Here is a 22,422-nt window from a genome sequence, read left to right on the forward strand (position 1 = left end):
CTGGCACGGCGAGTCGGCTGGCCTGGCACGGCGAGTCGGCCGGCGGCCCTGAATGGGGTCACCTCCGCCAGCAAAAAGTCACCGTCCGAGGCGGCCGCGGTGGTGCCGGCGGCCGCTCACAGGAACAGAAGGGCTGGCCGCTTTGAAACCGAGCCTCTTGGGCAAAGCTCGGTGCGGAAAGAAGGATCTCCATGATAATGACCAGCACAACAGAAACTGGACGTCACGGTTGGGCAATTTGCACGTCATGCATCGATGACTATTACACACATAAATACAGCGGTCATATGCAGCTGAAGCTACCTTCGTGACGATGTTATGTACCAGGTCAGCTCAAATAACTGCCTGAAGAGCGTCAACAGCATACAGAGCCGAGTCAGTGAGTGAGCGGCATTGGAGGCGGCGCGGCGGCCCAGTGGAGAGGGGCCGCCCGCCCGCTCCACCCGCGCGATAAGCAATCAGTGCGAGCTGCCGCCTAGCCCGCGCTGCCAATCGCCCACTTGTTCCACTCGGCGACTTCAGCGACAGGTTATCTATCGGGGCCGCCGGGGCGCCCGGCACTCTACTGGCGGTGGCGCCGGCGTCACGGGACGCACCACAGCCGTCAGCGCCCTCTCCGGCCCTGTCAATACAGCCCTGGGCCGTTCAGCGCACAGTGTTCTGCCTTCACGGCGTCACACCACGGCTCCTGCCTGCCGCGATGCCTCCACTGCCGTCCGTCCGTCGGTCCGTCGGTCCGTCGGCGGTTCGGTTCCGTCGTTCTGGCGGCGTTTTTGCCCGGGTCAGGGCCGGCCGGCCGGGCGAGGCGGCCCACATCGCCAAAAAACCACCGCCTCAGGCAGGCGCCGACCGCGGCGGGCCCGGCAAAAACACCGACCAGCCGACCGACACGCAGAGGGGCAGAGAGAGCACATATAGCTGACACAGAGAGCTGACACAGAGAGCACAGAGAGCACATAGAGCACATATAGCTGACACAGAGAGCACAGAGAGAGCTGACACAGAGAGCTGACACAGGGAGCTGACACAGAGAGCTGACACAGGGAGCATAGAGAGACGACACAGAGAGCACAGAGAGCACAGCCAGAGCTGACACAGAGAGCACAGAGAGCTGACACAGAGAGCTGACATAGAGAGCTGACACAGAGAGCTGACACAGAGAGCACAGAGAGCTGACACAGGGAGCATAGAGAGCTAACATAGAGCTGACACAGGGAGCTGACACAGAGAGCTGACACAGGGAGCACAGAGAGCTGACATAGAGCTGACACAGGGAGCACAGAGAGCTAACATAGAGCTGACACAGGGAGCACAGCGAGCACAGAGAGCTGACATAGAGCTGACACAGGGAGCACAGAGAGCTGACACAGAGAGCACAGAGAGCTGACACAGGGAGCACAGAGAGCACAGAGAGCAGACAGCCGACGCAGGGAGCACAGACTGACACAGAGAGCACAGACCAAGACAGAGAGCACATAGCCGACACAGATGTGTAAGAGCAGTCGATCAGCCGCCTGGCACACAGAGGCCTCTCAGTGTTCTAAAATTGGATTTTGGTTGGGTGTGACGATGATGACCAAAAAATCTAGGATGAAAAAAAAGAAGTGAAAACCTATATCACTTTCGCAATAAAGGCGTAACGCTACGCTGGCTGATAATAAAAGAACATACCATTCCTGACCACCAAAACTAACCGAAAAAGACGATGCAAATAGGTAAGGGTGATATACGGCAGAATTATAACTTTAGCATCTGATCGCCAAGTGTTTCGAAATCCATCCCATTTTATCCCAATCTTTGTGTTTGATTGAGACTAATGAAGTTAAGAATCACCCTTGTCTCTTATACAGCTAAGAATGAATACCTACTTCAACCAGTGAGATTTCATTTTCCTCACAAGTCAAAATGCATTGTCACAATTGAATGACTGTCCAGTGGCCATCCTTCTCCTAGCCTTAAATCAATGCCTTCCTTTCCGTTTCAGATGCAGACAGCAGATATTACCGTCAGCATCTGCTAAGTTCCTACTCATGCTTACTGGCACGGATCCAGGACGGTCCTTCTGCCTGTATATTTCTCCTAAAGATCATCCGCGGACCTCCATCCTCATGACGCCAGTCGCCATCATGCGAGCGAACTAGGTCGTTAAGAAGCAGAAGATGCAATGATTCTGTTGAAATCTGTTGTCATATCTTAAGGAGGGTGGGGGAGGGGCGGGTGAGGGAGCTCTCTCTCTCTCTCTATATGCAGGCTTTGGTACTAGTGCCATGTGGAGAAGTTTTCTTTCTTTTTTAAGCAAAGGAAGTGGGAAGGAACCTGTCTTTGCCGTTGCAAAGGGTATCATTCTGTCGTCCTGTATTATTGATTTAGTGCAGTTGACTCAGACTGTGTAATGCGTGAGGCGTGGTCATCACTGTGACACTGTCAGACATAAAATTTTAGGTAATCATGATACCCTGATGGGCAGTTTGTTGACGTAACTGATCGCTATGAAACCGGAAACCGTATAACTCATGTGTTCTGGCCTCTGGGACGTTTTGCGCCTACAATATGGCAGCACCGCTTCCAAGATTACTGTATATTTGAGATAATATGCGGCAATATAAGTATGTAGTTTTCGTTCGCATCTGATCTGGTAATATTCGTACAGTGTACGCAGTATAGCTTTGAGCTTTCTATTTTCAACAGATATGACAATGGCCGGATGATACTGGAAATGGTGCCTTTGCTCTGGGCACACGGAACGGGACGCAGTATTGAGTATGCAATTGCAGTCGCACTATGCAGCATGACATACGCCGGAAATCTCCCGGCCCGAACGCCGGAACGGCCAGCGATAGTCGGTACTCATTACGCATAGTGAAAATGGAAACGGTGTCAGCGCAACTCTTCGAAAGGAACGGTGCACTACATGAGACTAGACAAAGGGTCACTGATTAGGGCACCCAAACGGAACGATGTGCACTGCGCAGCATAATACGCAATATCGCAATAAAAAGCGTGCAACTAACCAGTAACCAGGGCATCCATATCGGAACGGAACGGGATGCAAAAAAAAATGATAAAAGGATGCCACCGACCTCATGGCCGGCCACCGAAACGGAGCGGTAGCTTCGTATCATGTCACGTGATAAGTGCTGAGTGAGAGCGTCAATGATCAGTGATCTGTGATCAGAGCACCCGCAACAGAACGGAGGGCATCAGTGATCACTGATCAGAGCAACTGCAACGGAACGGAGGATCGCTGATCAGGACACCCCAAGCGGAAGGGAAAACGAGAGCACAACTGACCAGAACACCCGAAACGGAACGAGAGTGAACGGAACGCATTAGCGGCTCGCCGAATCGCGATTCCGGCCAAACATGGCCTCAAGAAATAGGTCACAGGTCAAAGGTCATTTGGGTCAGGAATATGAGATTTTCAGAGTAGGTGTCAAATTAATTGACTCGAGGGCCCTGAAAGTTTCGTCGCGATCGGCCGCTTTTTACGCGAGTTATTCTCGAAAAAACGAGGGGGTGGTTCGTTCGACCCCCCCCCCCCTATACGGGCGAGGGATAATTTATTAATATTGGGCAGATCTGGGAATACCGTATCTTAAATTTATCCCTAGAGGTGTGCCAAGGTATCCTTTCATTCATCTTGGCTTTCCCTCGGCCGAACGCTTCGTGTTTAAAAACCTTTAGAAACTATTTGAAATGAATCATTGGCGGTAAGATTATTGCAAAGGCATGAGAAATTAACGTAAAATACATCATTACCGGTCTTATAACCTCATTTCGCGTATGAAACCTGCCAGAGTCCACAGAGTTTCATATTCATCCCTAGGGTGTGCCAGGGTGGCGTGTCAGTCATCTTGAACCCCTGCCCGACCCGACGCCTCGAGTTTTAAAGACATCTAAAAACTAATAACGTAAATAACACTATGCAACAGTCATTTTGTTCCTGAGTAACGACCGATTTTTTTGGACTCATTGGGTCCCATTATAACCGAAATGGGCATTTGTTTTGATCTGAAAATGCTTTTCCGGTTTTCAGAGACGATTTTCGATTTTTGGCCCCGAAATTCGATTTTTGGCCCGCTGTGTCCGGTGTAATTGAGTAATCGACTCGCGGTAACTTTCATCGCCCTTCCTATGCCACAAGCTTTCGAATGATATCCGGTTTTGCATATTTGCGTGTAAAAATAACGTCATAAATCTATGTTAAAGTAAGAAAATATTGAAATTTTGTAAAAATTTGACATTTTTTTCGATTTCATTTCAAAATAGAGAAAAAACTAAAGGCCCTATCCAAATTCTGAGCCCAGTTCCTTGAAGAGCATTCAATTTCCGTTCGGAAGGTACTATTTTAGTGCATTTTATCGGTTTACTATGGCTTCCAGATTGAGTCACTTGAAAAACGGGCCCCCAACAGATCAAGATTCTGAGCGACAGGACTGCTCAAAAGTAAGTTCCTGCGTGTGACCCGAGGTCACAAGGGGTCAACAAAATGACCTCAGCTGACCCCTCGTTGATCCTATGGCGTTAACATTCGTTATCAGGTTAATACTATGTGATATGACTTAGGATATGTGTTTAGGTTAACTCAATCTGGACGCCACAGGAATCCGATAAAATGCACTAAAAAGGTACCTTCCGAACGGAAATTGAATGCTCTTCAAGGAACTGGGCTCAGAATTTGGATGGGGCCTTTAGTTTTTCCTCTATTTTGAAATGAAATCGAAAAAAATGTCAAATTTTTACAAAATTTCAACATTTTCTTACTTTAACATAGATTTATGACGTTATTTTTGCACGCAAATATGCAAAACCAGATATCATTCGAAAGCTTGTGGCATAGGAAAGGCGATGAAAGTTACCGCGAGTCGATTACTCAATTACATCGGACACGGTGGGCCAAAAACCGAATTTCGGGGCCAAAAATCGAAAATCGTCTCTGAAAACCGGAAAAGCATTTTCAGATCAAAACTAATGCCCATTTCGGTTATAATAGGACCCAATGAATAAGAAAAATTCGGTCGCTTTCCAGGAACTGAAAATGTTTCATTTTTTGTTGCATAGTGTAATTTGTGTTGAAATTGATATAATATGATCAGAAAAGAACGCAGAATAAATTAGTATCGGTCTCAAAACATTATTTTGCCTATGAAACCAGCCAGAGCCCGCGGAGTTTTAAATTCATCCCTAGGGTGTGCGCAGGGTGGCTTTTCTCATCTTGGACCTCTGCCAGGCCCGACGCATCGAGCTTTAAAGTCCTCTAGAAGCCATCGACGGACATAATTTGTGGTGAAATTGATACAATAGGATCAGAAATGAATGTAGAATAAGTTGGTACCTGTCTCATACCCCTATTTTGTATTATATATTCCCGACGGGGGCTGGGAAAATGCGTTTTATTCACCGAGGTTTTTGTGCGGAGGACCGAGTGCCGGTAGGCACGAGGTCCGTAGCAAAAAACCGAGGTGAATAAAACTGCATTTTCACAGTCCAAGGTTGGGAAGAGATTTACCACATGCCGTACCGGCGCAACAGTTAATATCATATTCATTTGATATTTTACACTTTAATCTTAATACTGTGTTAATATTATATTAATACTATGTTCATATTTATAGTCACCGTGATTATTTGTTTGTGTTTTTCATTATTAGGCTGCGTTGAGTATGAAAGATGAAATTCCTACTTCCCCCTTAGGAGGGTTTGAAAAAAGCTGAGGCAAGCTGAGGATGAAGATGGTGAAACGCCAGAAGTTAGAATAAAGATATGGAGTCCAGTCCAGCAGGAGTGAGGAAACCGTGAGGAAAACTAAAAATTGGGTGAAACGCTGAATCAAACGCGTCTTGGATCCCAGCCTTGGATCCCAGCTGGAACAATATCAAATGTTTCATTGTGGCACGTTAAGATGCTTCACGCATTTAAATTGTTCGTTTTTTTTTTGCGTGCATTATGTAGAAATAATGATTATTCCGACCATGTTCTGCAGCAATAAATATATTGGCATTGGAACGATAACCTTGTTTATATAGTTGAATTACGTCGACAGCAAAAGTATGTAAACACGCAGTCACTTACTTTTGCTGTTGCTGTTAGTGAACACACAATCCGTAAATATCTTCTTTGAAATTGGTTCTTCCGCTCAGAATATTCAGTAAAACTTTGTCTGGGAAAATCAAAAAGCCCTAGGGCCGAATCGTTTCCCAAATACCTTCAACATTAGCCGAGGCGGGCCGAAGCCATTTCCCAAATGCACGTGCTAATGTTAACCCATTAACGCCCGTAATTCCCCAGCGAACGCACACGGGTGCCCATTTGCTGAATTGGAGTAAATGGACCCCTAAGAGTACCATGTGAGTTTGGTAAATGTGCGAAATCTAGAAATACCCTTTTTTGAAGTGGTACCTTTTGGTACCACTGGGCGTTGGTGACATCATTTTTTCGCAAAAACATGCATTTTAGCAGCATACAAGATATGTTTGCCAAGAAGACTTTGCAACTCATTCGTGAAAATTAGAATATTAGACGACATACTCATCGGCAACATTATGGCAAACACTCGCCTCTGATGTTTTCCAAGTTGTCAGATTATGACGTCATTACTGACATGCTATGCCTAACTGCCATAAAGATCGATGCTATTATTCATGGTGGTGGGTCGGTCTAGTGAACTGTACTGTTTCAAGCAAGGATGCGGAGTCGATGGATTTTCGGTGACTCTGACTCTGACTCCAATTCCGACTTTCACTTATCACCTCCGACTCCGACTCCGACTCCAGGTATGGCTGTCGACTCTGACCGACTCTAACCCCGACTCCATGTTCGCAGCCCTGGCATTTGCGCGGAGTCGCGGGATTTTCGGTGACTCGAACTCCGGCTCCGGCTTCCACAATCGACTCCGACTTTGACTCCGACCTCGGCTAGAGATATCGACTCCGACTGACTCCGACTCCGACTCCGCAGCCCAGGTTTCAAGGCTTGCAGGGTCGTTTATTTTCCTAAAATGCACAAATATTTCTATACAAATGACAAAACTAACAGTTTTCTGAATGTTCTGAACCAGCAACTACTCTATAATATCTTTCAAAACTATGAAAACAAACTTGAAACCCATAGATCAAGAGCCAGCAGAGTTTGTGGTTACGGTTCATGCACAGCAAGACCCTTCCAAATCTAATTCAGCAACCAAACGAGACAGATCTCCAAAATGGACTTCAACCGGATCGTGCAGTGCTGCTTGCGCCGAGGCACACGCTGCAGCAGTCAACACGCATACCCTGGTCAATATAGGTCTTACTTTTAGCCGTGATGCTTCTCTCCATGTAAGTACGTCTCCGAGCAGAGCGCCACTCGCCACTTGCCACAGATGACTTTAGTGCCAACCACGTACTTTGCAGACGCTTTGCCTTCGTGGTAGGGCCAGCTCTAATCCAGTGTCCGAATCCGTCGCGGTGTAGGTATGCATCCCATTCTCAGGTGTACGTACCACTGACCAAGCAGCAGGTCTGCAGGAACTCGTCTGTCAATACCATCCGCATCAATATTTCCTCCGTAGGTGTATTACCGCACAAACTGCACTGGGATATGACGCCGTTACCCATTTCTTCCTGAACAACAGCAACAGCCTTCCTATTCCTGAACAACAGCAACAGCCTTCCTAAACAACAGGACGATCTCAAAACCGTGCCCCTTCCCCTCCCCCAAGCAAAATTCATTTGGGGCCTTAACCACATGGTTGCTCCACAGGGGTACCCGCAATAATACCAGCGATTATAGGGCAAAGCATCCTATCCAACATCCATGCGTCACGTTAGCAGTGAATGACCAATCAGCAATGAATGCTCCAGCTTCTTTGGTGGCGACGAAGGCGCTCCCCTCTCCGACCTCTTGCCGCAAAGGGCGCATCACCCCTGAGAAACGTTACACAAACGACCTTCAACCTACATAGGCACCCCTTTTTCGCATGAAGACGCCCCATAACTTTCATAGGCGCCCCTCTTTCGCATGTAGGCGCCCCTATGGGCATCAAAAGCGACTCTGTAGACCTTACAGGCGCCCCTCGTTCCCAGTGAGGCGCCCACAGGCGCCTATGGGCTTCACAGGCGCTCCTTCCTCTTTCCATAGGCCTCAGAGGCGTGGCCATCTTTGGGATGCAGGGACCGATCTTTCGTATGGAAGCTCCATTATGGCGTTCAAGGGCGCCCCTTTTGCATGTGGGCGCCTCTACTTATGGGCGTCATGGGCCTCAGAGGCATTCCTATAGGCTTCACAGGTGCCCCTCTTTCGCATGCAGGTGCCCTTATGGGCATCCTCATTTGCATTGAGGCGCCCCTAAAAACTTCATAGGTGCCCTTCTTTCGCATATAGGCGCCCTTATGGCCTCAAAGGCGCCCCTCTTACGCACCCAATTCCCTCGGGCGATGGCGTCCCCTTGAGGGATGGCGCCCCAAATAACAATTTGTCCGCATCACTCCGTTGAGCGTTGTTTCCCCTCTGCAAAGACCGCACACGCATGTAATTGCGAAAAAACGCTTAGCCTACCGCCCAGTGGTACCAAAAGGTACCAACAAAAATTCTGCCCCTAGGAACGCCAGGATTCATGACGAAACATCTGATTTTCTGCTTAACTGCAGCTGCGAGTTCTTCATCTTTATTGTAAACACACTTTGGCTAAAAAAATATTTACAGACAAGCAACCACAAACGTTTTTATCTCCCAACGTCAGCCCATGACTGCGGCGCCTCGAAACACTCCGAGCTTTTCTGCACCTCACACGAAGCTCTTCGTATCAGCACGTTATTTATACCCAACAGCATATCCGGAAAGGAGGTCATTATCCGATGACAAAATCTATCCGGCGAAAGAACGTGTGGTCTCAACGCAGCAAACCAAAATGTGCGTTGGTACCTTTTGGTACCGCTGGGCGTTAATGGGTTAAAGGGATATCTCGGCATGTGGTAAATGAAAGAAGTTAGAGCAAATCAAGTTTTAAATTCATAGGCGTAGGAACGTTTTCGAAAGTGGGGGGGCCAGGCTCCCAGAGGTCCAAACCCTAACCTACCCCCAAAATCCAATTTCTCCTCGGATTTCGGCCACTTTGTTTTCGCAAACATGCTCAGAGGTAAAAAAAAATCGAGGCAAAAACAAAAACAAAATTTGTTAAAATTTCAGGGAGACTCCTGTCCATAAACTCAAACTGATGGACGCGTTCCCCTGTCCTCCGCAGCCGTTGGCACCCATGCAAATTCCAGAGGCATCCATCAACTGTTTTCATTACGAGCAAGCGTGAAACGTGCAAAGCGAGTATTTTCAATATGCCTATAAAAATCAGCATGAACGGCCCAGCTAGGCTCAGCCAGGCCTATAACGTTTTAAGAGGTTTTATATAAGCGACCACTGCAACTGGGCTGATTGACAATCAGAGGCCGGTGTGGGACTTTAAGAGGCCGGTCTGGGCCCTCAGAGGCCACTGTAACCCTCGACGGCCCGGACCTATAGTTTTCTACATACGCGCCGGCCGAGGGGGCGGGGGGCGGGTACGACCCCCTCGCCGTTTCTCCCCAGGTGGAGCTAGCGCGTAGCGGAAAAACGAGCGTGTGCGCCGTTACAAGACGCAGAGATCGATACCCGATTTTAAGGTCCTAGGTCAACCGGTGACCTCTGAGGTCAGGTCAAGTGCCTCAAGGCACGGTTCCGTTTTTGATGAATAACTTCGCAAAAAACGGCCGCAGAGCCACAATTTTGCCAGCATCGTGTTCGCCTCTCTCAGGCGCGTCGAATGATATACTTTTTGTTTGGGTGAGGTAAACTTAGGGTGTTAACCTCGGGTCACGGTCAGGTCAGCGCCCCCAGGTGGCTTTCCCGATCGTTAGCTCAATTTGATCAAATTTGCGAAAAAACTAATATGACCCTTATAACTTCATAAATGACGTCGCGCAAGGTCAACATTGTAAAAGTGACGCATCGAACCTTGCAAGGAGTGCATTAAATCACGATTCGGTGTGCTTGAGATAGTTGGAGATCGTTCCCGGCGCCAGAAAAGTTCAGCTTATCCCCATTGACTTATACTTAATGGTGAGGTCACGAAAATGACCTGACCTCATATGACCTTTAGGAAAAATCCGAGATGTACAAGTTGTGAGACTCCTAATGGATACTAGGTCCTCCAAGGTTCATTTCCCTGTGAAATCTCCTCTGGCAGTGAGGGCGTTGCGAAGTTGCGACATCTGAAGACCGTGCAGAGGTTCACTTATGACCTCATGGGTCAGTGACCTGATCTGACCCGAAAATGCGGTTGGTGTCAAAAGATCCGGCTTGATTCAAAGGTCAGGTATGCCAAGCTTCAGCTCTATCGCCGGCGTGTTCGAAGCCATCGCGAAAAAACCTTTGAATGGGCGGCGAGGGTTAAGGCCCTCAGAGACCAGTACAGGGCCTGCAAAGGGCAGGATGAGACCTTTAGATGCCGACTTGGGGCCATCAGAGGCTAATGTGGGTCCTTACAGGGCAGCATGGGCCCTCAGAGGTCAGTGTGGGACCCTAAAATGCCGGCATGGGCCGGTGTTGGACCCCAGAGGCCAGCAGAAGGCCCCCAAAAACCAAGATGGGCTTCAGAGGCCAGCATCGGGTCTTCAGAATCCAGTGCAAGGCCCTCAGAGGCTAATGCGGGTCCTTACAGGCCAGCATGGGCCCTTAGAGGTCAGTGTGGGGCCGTAACAGACCGACATGGGCGGGACTTGGAACCTAGAGATCAGCGGAGGGCCCTCATAGGCCAAGGTGGGCCCTCAGAGGCCGATGCGGACCCTTAGAGACCGGCATCGGATCTTCAGAATCCAGTGCGGGGCCCTCAGAGGTCAATGTGGGACCCTAAAATACCGGCATGGGCCGGTGTTGGACCCCAGAGACCAGCAGAAGACCCTCAAAAACCAAGATGGGCCTCAGAGGCCGCCATCGGGTCTTCAGAATTCAGTGCGGGTCCTCAGAGGCACCTAAAGGTTAGTCTAGGGACCCCAGAGACAGAAATGAGGCCACCACAGGCTGGTGTGAGGCCCTCAGATGCCGGCTGGGCCCTTGAGGCCAGTTTAGGGACCCTCAAATGAGGTCAATGTGGGTTCTCAGCGGTCAATGTGGGCGCTTGACCGGCACTGAAGGGCCCTCCGAGATCAGTGTAGGACCCTCAAAGACTGGTTTGGGAGCTGTTAATAGCTAGCGTGGGATTCTTGAGCCTCGTGACAATCGAATAACGGCCAGAGCCCCATACGCCCATGGGGCCCATTGGTTGTTGGGGGGGGGGGGCGCAAATGATATGATGGCCCCCTGATTAGCCTTTGGAGGGGGAAGGGCATGGCCCTGATCCCCCCTCTGCGACCGCCACTGAGCTGAAAGTGGAAGGGGGAGGGGCAGATACAGACATTGCTGACCCCCAGCCTGTTTGAACCGAGGCGGGGGCACGGTCACCCTGACCCCCAGCTAGTACGCCTTTGACGAACTATGCCGACCCCAAGCAGATCCGGTCAAGCGTTGGTCGTTTGTATACACATTCTCCTGCACCGTGCTAGTAAATATTATATTGTCTTATACCTTTTCAGTGCCCGCTCATTCCGCGCCTCGTATTCAACAAAATGTTGTCACCAGGACTCACAGTCTTGTCTGTGATATGGTTTCCTTCATTGAGTGAAGGAAAATGCGGTCAATAACGCTGTAGAAACAAAAGCGAATCTTCATTAAAGGGCAAGCTGAATTACCGGGTGGTAGGTAGGTACAGACAGACACTTAAGTCAGCAAAAAGTGGGGGGCCAGTTAACATTGCTGGCCCCCCCCCACCTCCGAAAGTGGGGGGCCATGGCCCCCCCGGCCCCCCTGTTCCTACGCCTATGTTTAAATTCATCCCTAGGGTGTGCCAGGGTGTGCCCAGCTGACTGCGGGTCCAAAGATGAAAATTTTGTAGGCGTATCCTGCGCAACTTTGTCAAAAGCGAAATGCAGAGGTAGTGTTTAATTTGCGCAAGCAGCGGCTCATCCGTTTTGCGTTGGCAGCAAACCACTAATCATATTTGTTATGAATATCCAAAAGCATTTATTCAGAACACAAGCCTGGTTTTTACAAACAGTTGAGGTGATCAAGGTCATTCAACGCATATTTGTTATTAACAGCTGGAAGTGTGCAAGGTTATTTTCTTTCGTTGTCAGTCAGGGTGAGTTGTTGGGTTTGTGCCTTGATTTCGATTTTTTTCATGGAAATTATGTATTATGTAGCAAACCTATAAGATCTATTCTAACTGTCTATATGGCGTTGCTAGGTATATCTGGTAATCTGGCTGTTAATTGTTGAGCATGAGTTGAGCATTTTTCAAAGATGAAAGAATTCCAATTTACCTGGTTTTGGGGATGAAAATATTTTACCCATTAGGTGTGATTTTCCACCCAAAATTCCCAAAAATGGAACACTGGGCCCAGAGAGCTGACAGAGGCGCCCAGAGAGCTGACAGAGGAGCACAGAGAGCTGACAGAGGCGCCCGGAGAGCTGACAGAGGCACCCGGAGAGCTGACAGAGGAGCACAGAGCCGGCACATCAGAGGAAAGCCAGTCCCGTCAGGGCAGCCCGCCGCCGTGTCGGGTCAGGGTGGGTGTGGGAGGAACATCACCCCCGTCAGGGCGGCCCGGTGCGCTCCCGCCCGCCGGCCGTGTCGTCAGCCGGCCTTGGCGCTCCGGCGCTGTTTTTGCCCTGAGTGCCCTGTAAGCTGTCAGCCGGGGCCGGCCGACGCGACTGAGGGCTGAGCAGGCGGCGGCGCACACCGACAAAAAGGACCCGGTCAGACGGCCGCCGGCAGCCCGCCAGTCCCGGCTCAGCACTGCTCAGGTCAGGTCAGCTCGGCCACTGGCCACTGGGGCTGGGCGGACGCGGTCAGACGCGACCCCGGCCCGCCCCCTCCGCCGGCCGGTCCGGCAGCCAACTCGGCCCGCCACACAGCACAGCCGAGCAGCGCGCCGTCGGTGCCGACAGGGCGCCAGCCGGTCCTAGGCCAACACGGACCGCCGAGCGCCGGCCGCCGCCGCCGCCGCCGTCGGCCAGGTACCGCCGGAGCCGGAGCCGGAGCAGGAGCCGGAGCCGCGCTCAGCGGTATTGATCGACCGAGGGTGTCTGACAGCCGAGGGGACGAGACGCGCCGTCTGACAGCGGGACGGGCTGTCCTGACAGCGGGACGGGCCGTCTGACAGCGGGACGGGCCGTCTGACAGCGGGACGGGCCGAGGGGAAGAGACGCGCCGTCTGACAGTGGGACAGGCCGTCTGACAGCGGGACAGCGGCACTGGCCGTCTAACAGCGGGACTGTGGGACAGCGGCACAGTGCAGTGGGACTCTGGCCGTCCGTCCTGACAGCAGGATTGGCCGAGGGGACGAGACGCGCCGTCTGACAGCGGGACGGGCCGTCTAACAGCGGGACAGCGGGACAGGCCGTCCGACAGGCCGAGGAGACGAGACAAACAGCGGGACAGCGGGGCAGGCCGTCTGTCTGACAGCGGGCAGGTCACAGTCTGACAGCGGGACCCCAGCACCGACAGCGGGACCGGCCGTTTGACAGCGGGACTGACCGCTGTAACAGCGTGAATGGCGGTTCGTTTTCTTTGTGAACAAAACGACCAAATTTCGTCCATTTCGAGGAGGGGCAAATGCCCCCCCCCCCCCCTGGATCCACCGGTGACGGTAGGGAATTATAAGTACCTACCTATAGGAATAGCTACTCTGGACGGAACTTCACGAGTATTGTTCATCTTGTAAATCTTCATCATTCTACGCAATAGTCATTATACAAGCGTGGCAGGAACGGGGCGGAAAAAATAGTATATTAACAAGCGTGGCAGGAACGGGACGGAAAATATGCGCTGCATTTCCCACGCCGATCAGAGCTATTCCCATTTCACAGACCAGTCTACTGACCTAAGCAGGCCTTGAAACGGCTGCAGGGTGTGGCACTCCAGAACGGTCTAATAGAATCGCACCAAAATTTAGGAACTCACGCCAATCTTACGGTTGTTTGATGCAACTCGAAGCTGGTGTAAGGGGACAGGGGCGTCGCCACGGATTTTTGAGTGGGGGGGTCGGGTTCTAGTCTTCAGCCGATGGGTAGGGGTGTTTTTTTTTGCCACACTTCCCAGTTTTGTGCGTGCGTATGTGTGTGTGTGCGTGTGTAACAAATCGGCGCGCAGCGCCGCCAAATTTGGTATAACCTATTAGGTAGGTATACCTACCTAGTACCTACATCACTTGCGTAAAAATTATCACTGGTCACTTAAGGTCAGGTCGCCATGTCAAGTTCAGTTATACGGTATACCTCTATAAAAAACTTTCCCCTCTCGCCATTCTTGTAGCTTTTCTCCCATAACTTCGAAATTTGGTACACTGTATAGGTACCTAATGTATGGGGTTATACGTGTCAGCAATTCATGATTCTGAGGATTTACATCTATGATCTGAAGGCAGGTCAAATACGTGACATCATTAGAAAATAATGAGAAATTAGAAAAAGCACGAATGCCTCCTGCTTTGAAAAAGTTCGTCAGAAACGCAAAATATCTTTGGAGCCATGACAAATCAGCTCATCATTGCCAGGGACAGGGTGCAACTTATGGCGAGTGATGACTCGAAAGGTCATTAGTGGAAATGTCCATCGATGGCCACCAGCATTTTTTTCTACAACTTTTGACGAAGACGCGGTAGAGCGATGACAGCACCTGGAAGGTGTTCACTGTTCAGCTCAACAACACGGATCCATTCATATGCAGCAGGAGGTCCTTTTTCGATCAGGAAATAACGTTGACCTGAGGTCGTTTTAACGTTAATTCTGAATGGTCAAATTTTAACTCATGTGACGCGTCTCAAAGAGATCAAGACGGTGGTGACAAGACAACATATGTACATACCATGCAAATTCACGGAATCGAAAGTTATTGAAAAGCAGATGTTTCGGCAGAATCTGTCCAGTTAGCTGTTTGCCTTCTTATGGGCCAAACATAGACCTGAGATGAAATCTAACGCGAAGCTAGCGAAAGAGCGTTAAAAGAGCTATCGAATAGTTTTCTGCTTCACTGTAGCCCTTCTATTGGTGGTTTCCCAGTCGCTAACGTATAACGTATACTAAACAAACGCTGAGGCATGCTTTCGACCCCTGATCGATCTACAGGTTTGCGGAAAAAAGAGCATGCTGGCCGTGACGAGAGAAAGCCGATGATACCCATTTACAAGTTTTCGGGTCATCTCAGGACTCAGGTCATCGCCAATAAGTAGAGAAACTCGGGACCTGCTAGAACTTAACGAATGTAAGTTGTGATGGTTTTTCGAGGTTCTGATTACGAATGTTATCTTAGTTTTAACGAAAATGATGACTCCATGCATTTGGGGTAGATCAGGTCAGGTCAGATCGACCAGTACCTAATAATGGATGACCACCACCGATTGCTTCCTAGCATGTTATATGAATAAGCAACACAACTACTTCTTAAATGTTCAGATGGGCGCTAAGTTCAAAATCAGCTCCAAAAACTACACTATCAATTAAAAGCACGTTATGAAAAAGTGAACTAAGGTCATCTTTATTTGAATCAGGGATATCGATTTATTTTAAGTAGGTGATTAACTCGAGCGCACCGGAAGTTTTGTTGCAATCGGCTCCTTTTTGCGCGACTTCTTTGCGAAAGCCCGAGACGGTTCCATCTGACTCCCTTTCCCCTGCATGTGCACTGTACAGCTATAACTGTACAGCTGTACAGCTTTATAGTTGTGACGGTAGCCATGGGGCTGAGGCTAGTTTGTAGTTTTGTAGTTAGGTACTGATCCGACGAATCGACTGCGACCATTTTTTTTTAAACGATCAGACGAACGCTCGGGGCAGTTTTGGCGCGTCCAATCCTTTGAGGGATAAAAAGGTATACTAGGATGGGGGCTACTTAAAAACATTGTTGTGCTGGTGTTCCCCGCCCACAGCTAATTGACCTTTAGGTAATTGGCTAATTGGCTTTAGGGAGCTCTTGAAGCGATTTTGAATCTGATGTATTTGTTGGTGTTGCTGACGCCTGCTTCACTGACATAAAAGCTAAAAAAGCATACTCAGCATCGCAAAAAGTGGGGGGTCGACACCCCCAGTTTTGAAGAGTGGGGGGGTCACGACCCCCCCCCCCCCCGACCCCCCCCCCCCCCGTCGGCGACGCCCCTGTAAGGGGATCAGCTGGTGTAACGCATCAAGTCCGAAGCGCCCTAATGTAGGTCCCTTGGCTCCAAAGATTTTCAAAGATTACTGGCGCGTGTCCATGCATCGGCAAACAATACCACAGCTCGTACTCATGAAGCAGCCAGGGCTAAAACGGCGCAGGTGAGGGGTTGTTTCAGAAGGTGAATTGGTTTGAGCAGGTGATGTCACAGTTTAGCAGCGCCAGACGCGCCCAGGTCAGGCTGCGTCTGAAATTCTGAACGCACTGGCTCGTCCGGCGCCACTTGAAATCGAGTCTGTCCCTCCACGGACGCGATTTCAACGGCGAGCGTAAGTGGAGAATCGCATGGGTGTAGTTTTCCAAAAATCATTGGGGGTGCTCAATAGCTTTCAGAAAGGCATGCCATATTTTTCGTAGTTAATTTTTTCAGCTGTTCTTTTTGACTGTAGCCATCAGGCATCATGCAAGGAATGATGTCAAATCAGTTCGAGAGCTTGTTTTAATAGCGCCACTGTAAAACGATTTTGGCTCACCCAATGCATTAATAATCATATAGAAGTTTTTGAACATATTTCAGAACACCCTGGGTTTAAAATTTAAATTCAGGCCCTACCGGACTTTTGGTAGGTCCGCGCTTAGGCAGCCTGGTCTGCATAGCTCTGCACGAATGAGCTTATATTGAGGGCTATCCAACATGACGCCTGACGGGACAGGCTCGATGGTTACTCTCCGGACATGGTTCTCGTGAAATATTGCATTTTGTCCCTGGAACTTTAACCCTCGCCGGCACAGGCCACTTTGCGTCCTTCGATGGGTCAAGGGAGGGGGTAAGACCACACCCCTCGCGTTTGGCCTCTGATCGAGCTAGAGCTTCGCGGAAAAAACGAGCGTGTTGCCAGTCACGAGAAAAAGCCGATGATACCCAATTTTAAGGTTGCAAACGCCCGGCTAATGCGAGCCGACATACGCCGAATCGCGATTCCGGCCAAACATGGCCTCGGAAAGGAGGTCACAGGTCAAAGGTTATTTGGGTCAGGGTCATGAAATTTTCAGGGTAGGTGTAAAATTGATCGATGCGAGAGTACTGAAAGTTTCGTCCCGATCGGCCTTTTTTTACGCGAGTTATTCGCGAAAACCCTTAGGGGGGTTGCATCACCCCCCCTGTGCCGGCGAGGGTTAACCCGCGCCGGGCCAGTGCTCTGAGATTCCGCGCCGGGCCGGGGGTGTCTGAGCACCCCCCACCCCCCCCCCCCCCCCCCCACCCCTTCTAACTCGGCTCCTGGGCCACGTAGCTACGCGCGGTAAGCGACAATCGAAAGAACGTCCAAAATAAGGACGAAAACACTTTGGGTCATTTTTTGGGTCAGGTCAAAGGTCAGGTCACCAGAGGTCACCAAAGGTAAAATGTTGACTATTTCAACATTTTGGAAACTGTCAACGGCTATCTCGGGAACCGATAGAGCTACAGCGCCGAGGAAAAGCGCATTCGATAACCCTTTTACAGACCTTTCTGAGTAATGTTCTTAGATTTAACCTCAGGTCAACGGTTTAGCCTCCAGAGGGCAAAACCTTCAAAAATAACCGTTTTTACGAAAAATGTTTTTCAGCAATAACTTTTGACTCAAAAGAGCCATGACATTACTTTTGCCAGCATCGTGTTCCTCTCGTCGAGACGCGTCGAATGAACTATAGTTTGACCTTCAAAGGTCAACTTGAAAATTTGACCCCAGGTCAAGGTCATGACCTGACCGGAAAAGGTCATGTGGCATATCAGTCGGTCCGCAACGTCGAGCCGAACACACCTAAGGCGTTTTCAGCGCTCTAGCACGCCTCTAGCAGAAGTTATTAGCGAAAAACTGTTAGATTCTGTTCGTGACCTGAGATGACCTCGGGGACATTACCAGGGGTCACAGTTGCCATTTTTCGGTTCAGTGTGTCAATTTTACCTACATCTCGATGTTTGAGAGTGTCTAGAATGGCGTTCGTGCAAATCAGACGTTTTTCAATTTTCTCCCATTGACTTATAATGGAGAGGTCGCAAAATTGACCTGACCTTAGGTCACCGATATCAAAATTCTGAGATAAACATTTTATAGATAATGTTGCTCTTATCAATTGCTGAAAGTTTCAAGGCAATCGATCAATCGGTGTAGCTATGACGAGCATTCTTTTTTTTCTGAGGTGAGGTCACTTGGCGTGACCTGGTGACCTCTGACCTAAGGCGACCTGGGTCTAAAATTTTCATAACATGTGCGGAAAAGATGCCCGAACAGGTGTGCTAACTCAAAAACGGCGGCGCGGAGCGCCGCCGTTTTTGAGATATCTGCGAAAAACCGCGGGGTCTGGTTTTCAAACCAGGTGTTCAAACACCCCCCCCCCCCCGGCCCGGCGCGGGTTAAAACTGAGTCCATCAAAGCCCGCCTCATTCATACCGATGTCATGTTCTTGTACGCACTCCTTCACCACCGTACCGACTGCGCTTACCTGGTATCGATGTTTGGCCTTAACCCTCGCCGGCACAGGGGGGGGGGGGGATGCAACCTTCCCACCCTCGGGGGGTTTGTTGTAACGGGGGGTTTGTTTGTTTGTTGTTGGGGGGGGGTTGTGGTAATTTATTCAATGTATATTCTCATTTCTCTTAGTCACTGAATTGAGTAAGCATAGTATTTGCATGATTCACTGAGCTCACTACAAGTACTAGGAGATGGAAATACTGATTATCGAGGGCCTTGAGTCAGCTGGGAATGTTTTGAGGAGGCTGTGGGTGCTTTAAGGAGGCAGGGGGTGCTGAGCTCAGGATTGGGGGTGCTTGAGCACCCACAAAGAGATATAAAGTTACACTTATGGAGAATCGTCAAAGCACCATGAGAGCACGCTCTCTAGGACAAGCAAGCACAAATTGCGTCATAAAATTATTGTATCGATCAGTAGAGATATGCTTCTCCAAAATCACCAGCGACTCTATTGTGCAGCGACTTCAATGTAGGTATTTGTGCATGAAGAAACTATGAAAAATATTTGGTGTGAGGTTTTCAATTTCAGAATGTGACTCATTTGAGGGAAGGTGCGCGAGTACCCTGAAAGCCCAATCAGCGAACCGCCAAGCCAACAAAGCAGCTCTACAGTCTACAGTCTTAGGCCTAGGGCCTAGCAGACGTCCCTCATTTCAACCAATCACAATGACCGCTGCTTCGCACGCGTATAGATAGATACATACGATTTTTGCTCTTTTTTAGTATGACTGGTTTCGGGAGCGCCCATGGATTTTGGTAGCCTCTTGTCCTGACTCCTGCGTTTAGGTATACGCCGAGCCTATTTTTCGACAAAACATAACATGCATTCTCCGACGCCGGCCGGTGCGGAGGTGAGTCGGCTGGCGTAGACCGGGCTAATTTCCGACCAGGTGCGCCGTACGCACGCTGTCTGATGATGAGGGCACCGCCCGCCGCGGATTCCCATACGGCAGAAGCCGCACGACAGACGCGGCGGCCGGCTCGGCTGCGAATGGATCACCTATTGAACCGGTGCCGAGTCCCGACACGGCCACTGAATCCCACCGGGCCTCGAGGAAATCCTCAGACTTTGGACGCGTGTCACCACATCGGTATCATAGGCTCAACTCCTCTCGATGGCGCAGATTTCCGAAATGAATTAAAGTGGTGGTTTACTATGGGGCCTATGCCAGCGAAACGCTTATCACACTGTCGTTCATTGCTCATACCACCGAATGTCGACTGGCGAGGAACAGTCTGCGCTGCTCTCCGGCCGAGAGACCGTGGGAGCCGATACACGGCACACGCGTCTAGACGCGCCCGGCATAATCAGCCCGGTGTGGCCGGGTGAAGGGCTCGCGTGTTTCACACCCGTATCAAACGGCGCTCCGCTGACGTCACGGGCCGACGGCCCAGCTCGGCCCGGTGGCCGGGCTGCCGCAGTCCGCACGGCTCCTTGGGTTCGCCGGCGGCCGGCAGAGCCAGGGCTGCGGAGTCGATAGATTTACGGCGACTCCGACTCCGACTCCGACTCCGGCTTTCAAAAACCAACTCCGACTCCGACTCCGACTCCGGGCAGAAATGTCGACTCCGATCGACTCCAACTCCCGACTACGACTCCGCACACCTGACAGGGCTGCGGAGTCGACAGATTTTCGGTGACTCCGACTCCGACTCCGGCTGGGGTTTCCAATATCGACTCCGACTCCGACTCCGACTCCGCAGCCCTGGGCAGAGCTATGAGAGGCATCGGCTCCGGCGCCCGGCTCTGTCGACACTTCCCTGGCCACAGCCGCACCGTCCGATGTCTGCAGGGTCGGGAGAACAGAGCCACTCAGGGCGGTGACTGTCATTGGGCGACACTGTCCTCGGAAAACAGCAAAACTATCTCTAACGATAATACCCGAGGTAGTTACCACGCAAAATAGGACGCAAAATTTTTGGGTAATGTGCTCACGTGAGAGAATCATATACCGGTACGGCGGGAACCACTGACCGCTGACCAGGGACCTGTGGAGCCTGACGGCGGCAGACATCGGACTTGCCTCCTCGTATGAGTGGGATTGGAGGGGCATACCGCTAAGTGTGCTCAGTGGGTCAGCGCTGCCCCTCCCCCGACGGCCGCGACGAAGAGGTCCCTGTTTGCTAAAAAAAAGAACCCGGGAAACAGGCGGCTAGCCTCCCCTACACGGAGAATGGGTGGCGCACGGCCACCGGCACCCGACGTCCCCTGTCTGCCCTGAACCCAGGGGTTCAGCCCGGGGCTCCGATCGGTCATCCGCCAGAGCACGGAGCGGTCCCTCTGCTGCCCCTGTACCCCCTCCGATCGGTCCGCCGGCCAGGGCAGGGAGCGGCAGGGCAGGAAGCGGCAGGGCACGCAGGGAGCGGTAACCGGCCGGAGATGAAGGGGCGTCCCCTGCCGCCGCCGGCCCGGCCCGAGGCTATTTCGGGCGGCGCGGCCTGCTCCGAGGCTATTTCGGGTGGCGCGGGCGGCTGAGTGGTGTCGGCCGGTGCGGGCCAGCGCCACCGGATGGGGTTACACCGGTGGCCAGCAGCCACGGACCGAGTCCGATGGAGATGGACTGACCGACCGATATGGACTGACCGAGCAGTGGACTCACCGACCGATGGACCGACTGACCGACGGACTTATGGACTGAAAGACCGATGGACTGACCGAGCGATAGACCGCCGCGCCGGACCGATTTACCGATGGTCTAACAGACTGATGGACTAGCGGACTGCTGAACTGACGGGCCGACGGACTGACGGACTGAGAGGCCCGGATCGACGGACCGATACCGACGGACCGATGCACTGAGCCTCGGGATACGGGATGCTGGATCCACGGTCTAAGGGATCCTACGTTTAAACACGGCCTTGTAACATAGGAAGAAAATTCAATTTGATATTAACTTATTCATGGTGACGTGCGGACAAACCACTCACGTAAAAACCTTCCACCTTTTCCATCTTATATGCAGCCTCTGGTTCGATTACCCCTGAAGTTGTCACCGTGAATATTCAATACTACTGAGTCCGTACTCGGTACTAGACTACTCGGTATCCCGTACTCGGTACTCTGTACTCGGTACTTGGTACTCTGTACTCGGTACTCACCCTTTCCGGGCTCCGGCGGCGGGCGAGACGGAAGGCTCCACCAGCAGCGGCATCCCCATAAAATTGAAGCCTGCCAAAGGAGCATACACTGGCGTCAGCGCCCAGGGACTGCCGTCGGTACCGGCGACCAGCGACTGCCGTCGGTACCGACGCCCAGGGACGGCCGTCGGTACCGGCGCCCAGGGACTGCCGTCGGTACCGGCGCCCAGGGACGGCCGTCGGTACCGGCGCCCAGGGACGGCCGTCGGTACCGGCGCCCAGGGACTGGCGGAGGGGTGCGACAGCTGACTCAGCCGCCCGCTCCATACTGGACACTCGTAAACCTCCGAGCACGGCGAGAACATATCCAATAATCAGAGCAGCACAGTGCAGCGAGACGTCCGTACAAGGCGCCCAACATGGCGGTGTGCGGGTCGAGGATTTAGATGTAAATTAAACACAACACATGGTACACTCACAGGTAATAACAAGGGTACAGCGAATCCACCGATGAGAAAAATCCAGACACCTGAAGTGCGCCATTTGCTAGAACTGCGACGTTAACCAATTAACTACAAGAAGCACGGCAAAGCGCTGAACCGCAGGACGCACAGCGGGCACGACGCAGCCCAAACC

The 22,422-nt window shown here is 51.2% G+C and overlaps 1 protein-coding gene across 1 annotated transcript in view; it reads right to left on the minus strand.

Annotated features, from left to right (window-relative positions):
• The window catches only part of LOC122369499 (insulin-like growth factor 2 mRNA-binding protein 1), a 54,076-nt gene that overhangs the window by 24,404 nt on the left and 7,250 nt on the right, over window positions 1-22,422 (minus strand). The window contains exon 2 of the mRNA XM_043344291.1: window positions 21,808-21,877. Within this exon, the coding sequence (XP_043200226.1) occupies window positions 21,808-21,877 (70 nt within the window). The remainder of the gene's footprint in view (window positions 1-21,807; window positions 21,878-22,422) is intronic.

Source organism: Amphibalanus amphitrite, unplaced genomic scaffold (assembly GCF_019059575.1).
Source record: "Amphibalanus amphitrite isolate SeventyFive unplaced genomic scaffold, NRLGWU_Aamphi_draft 001042F_arrow, whole genome shotgun sequence".
Classification (NCBI taxonomy): Eukaryota; Metazoa; Arthropoda; class Thecostraca; order Balanomorpha; family Balanidae; genus Amphibalanus; species Amphibalanus amphitrite.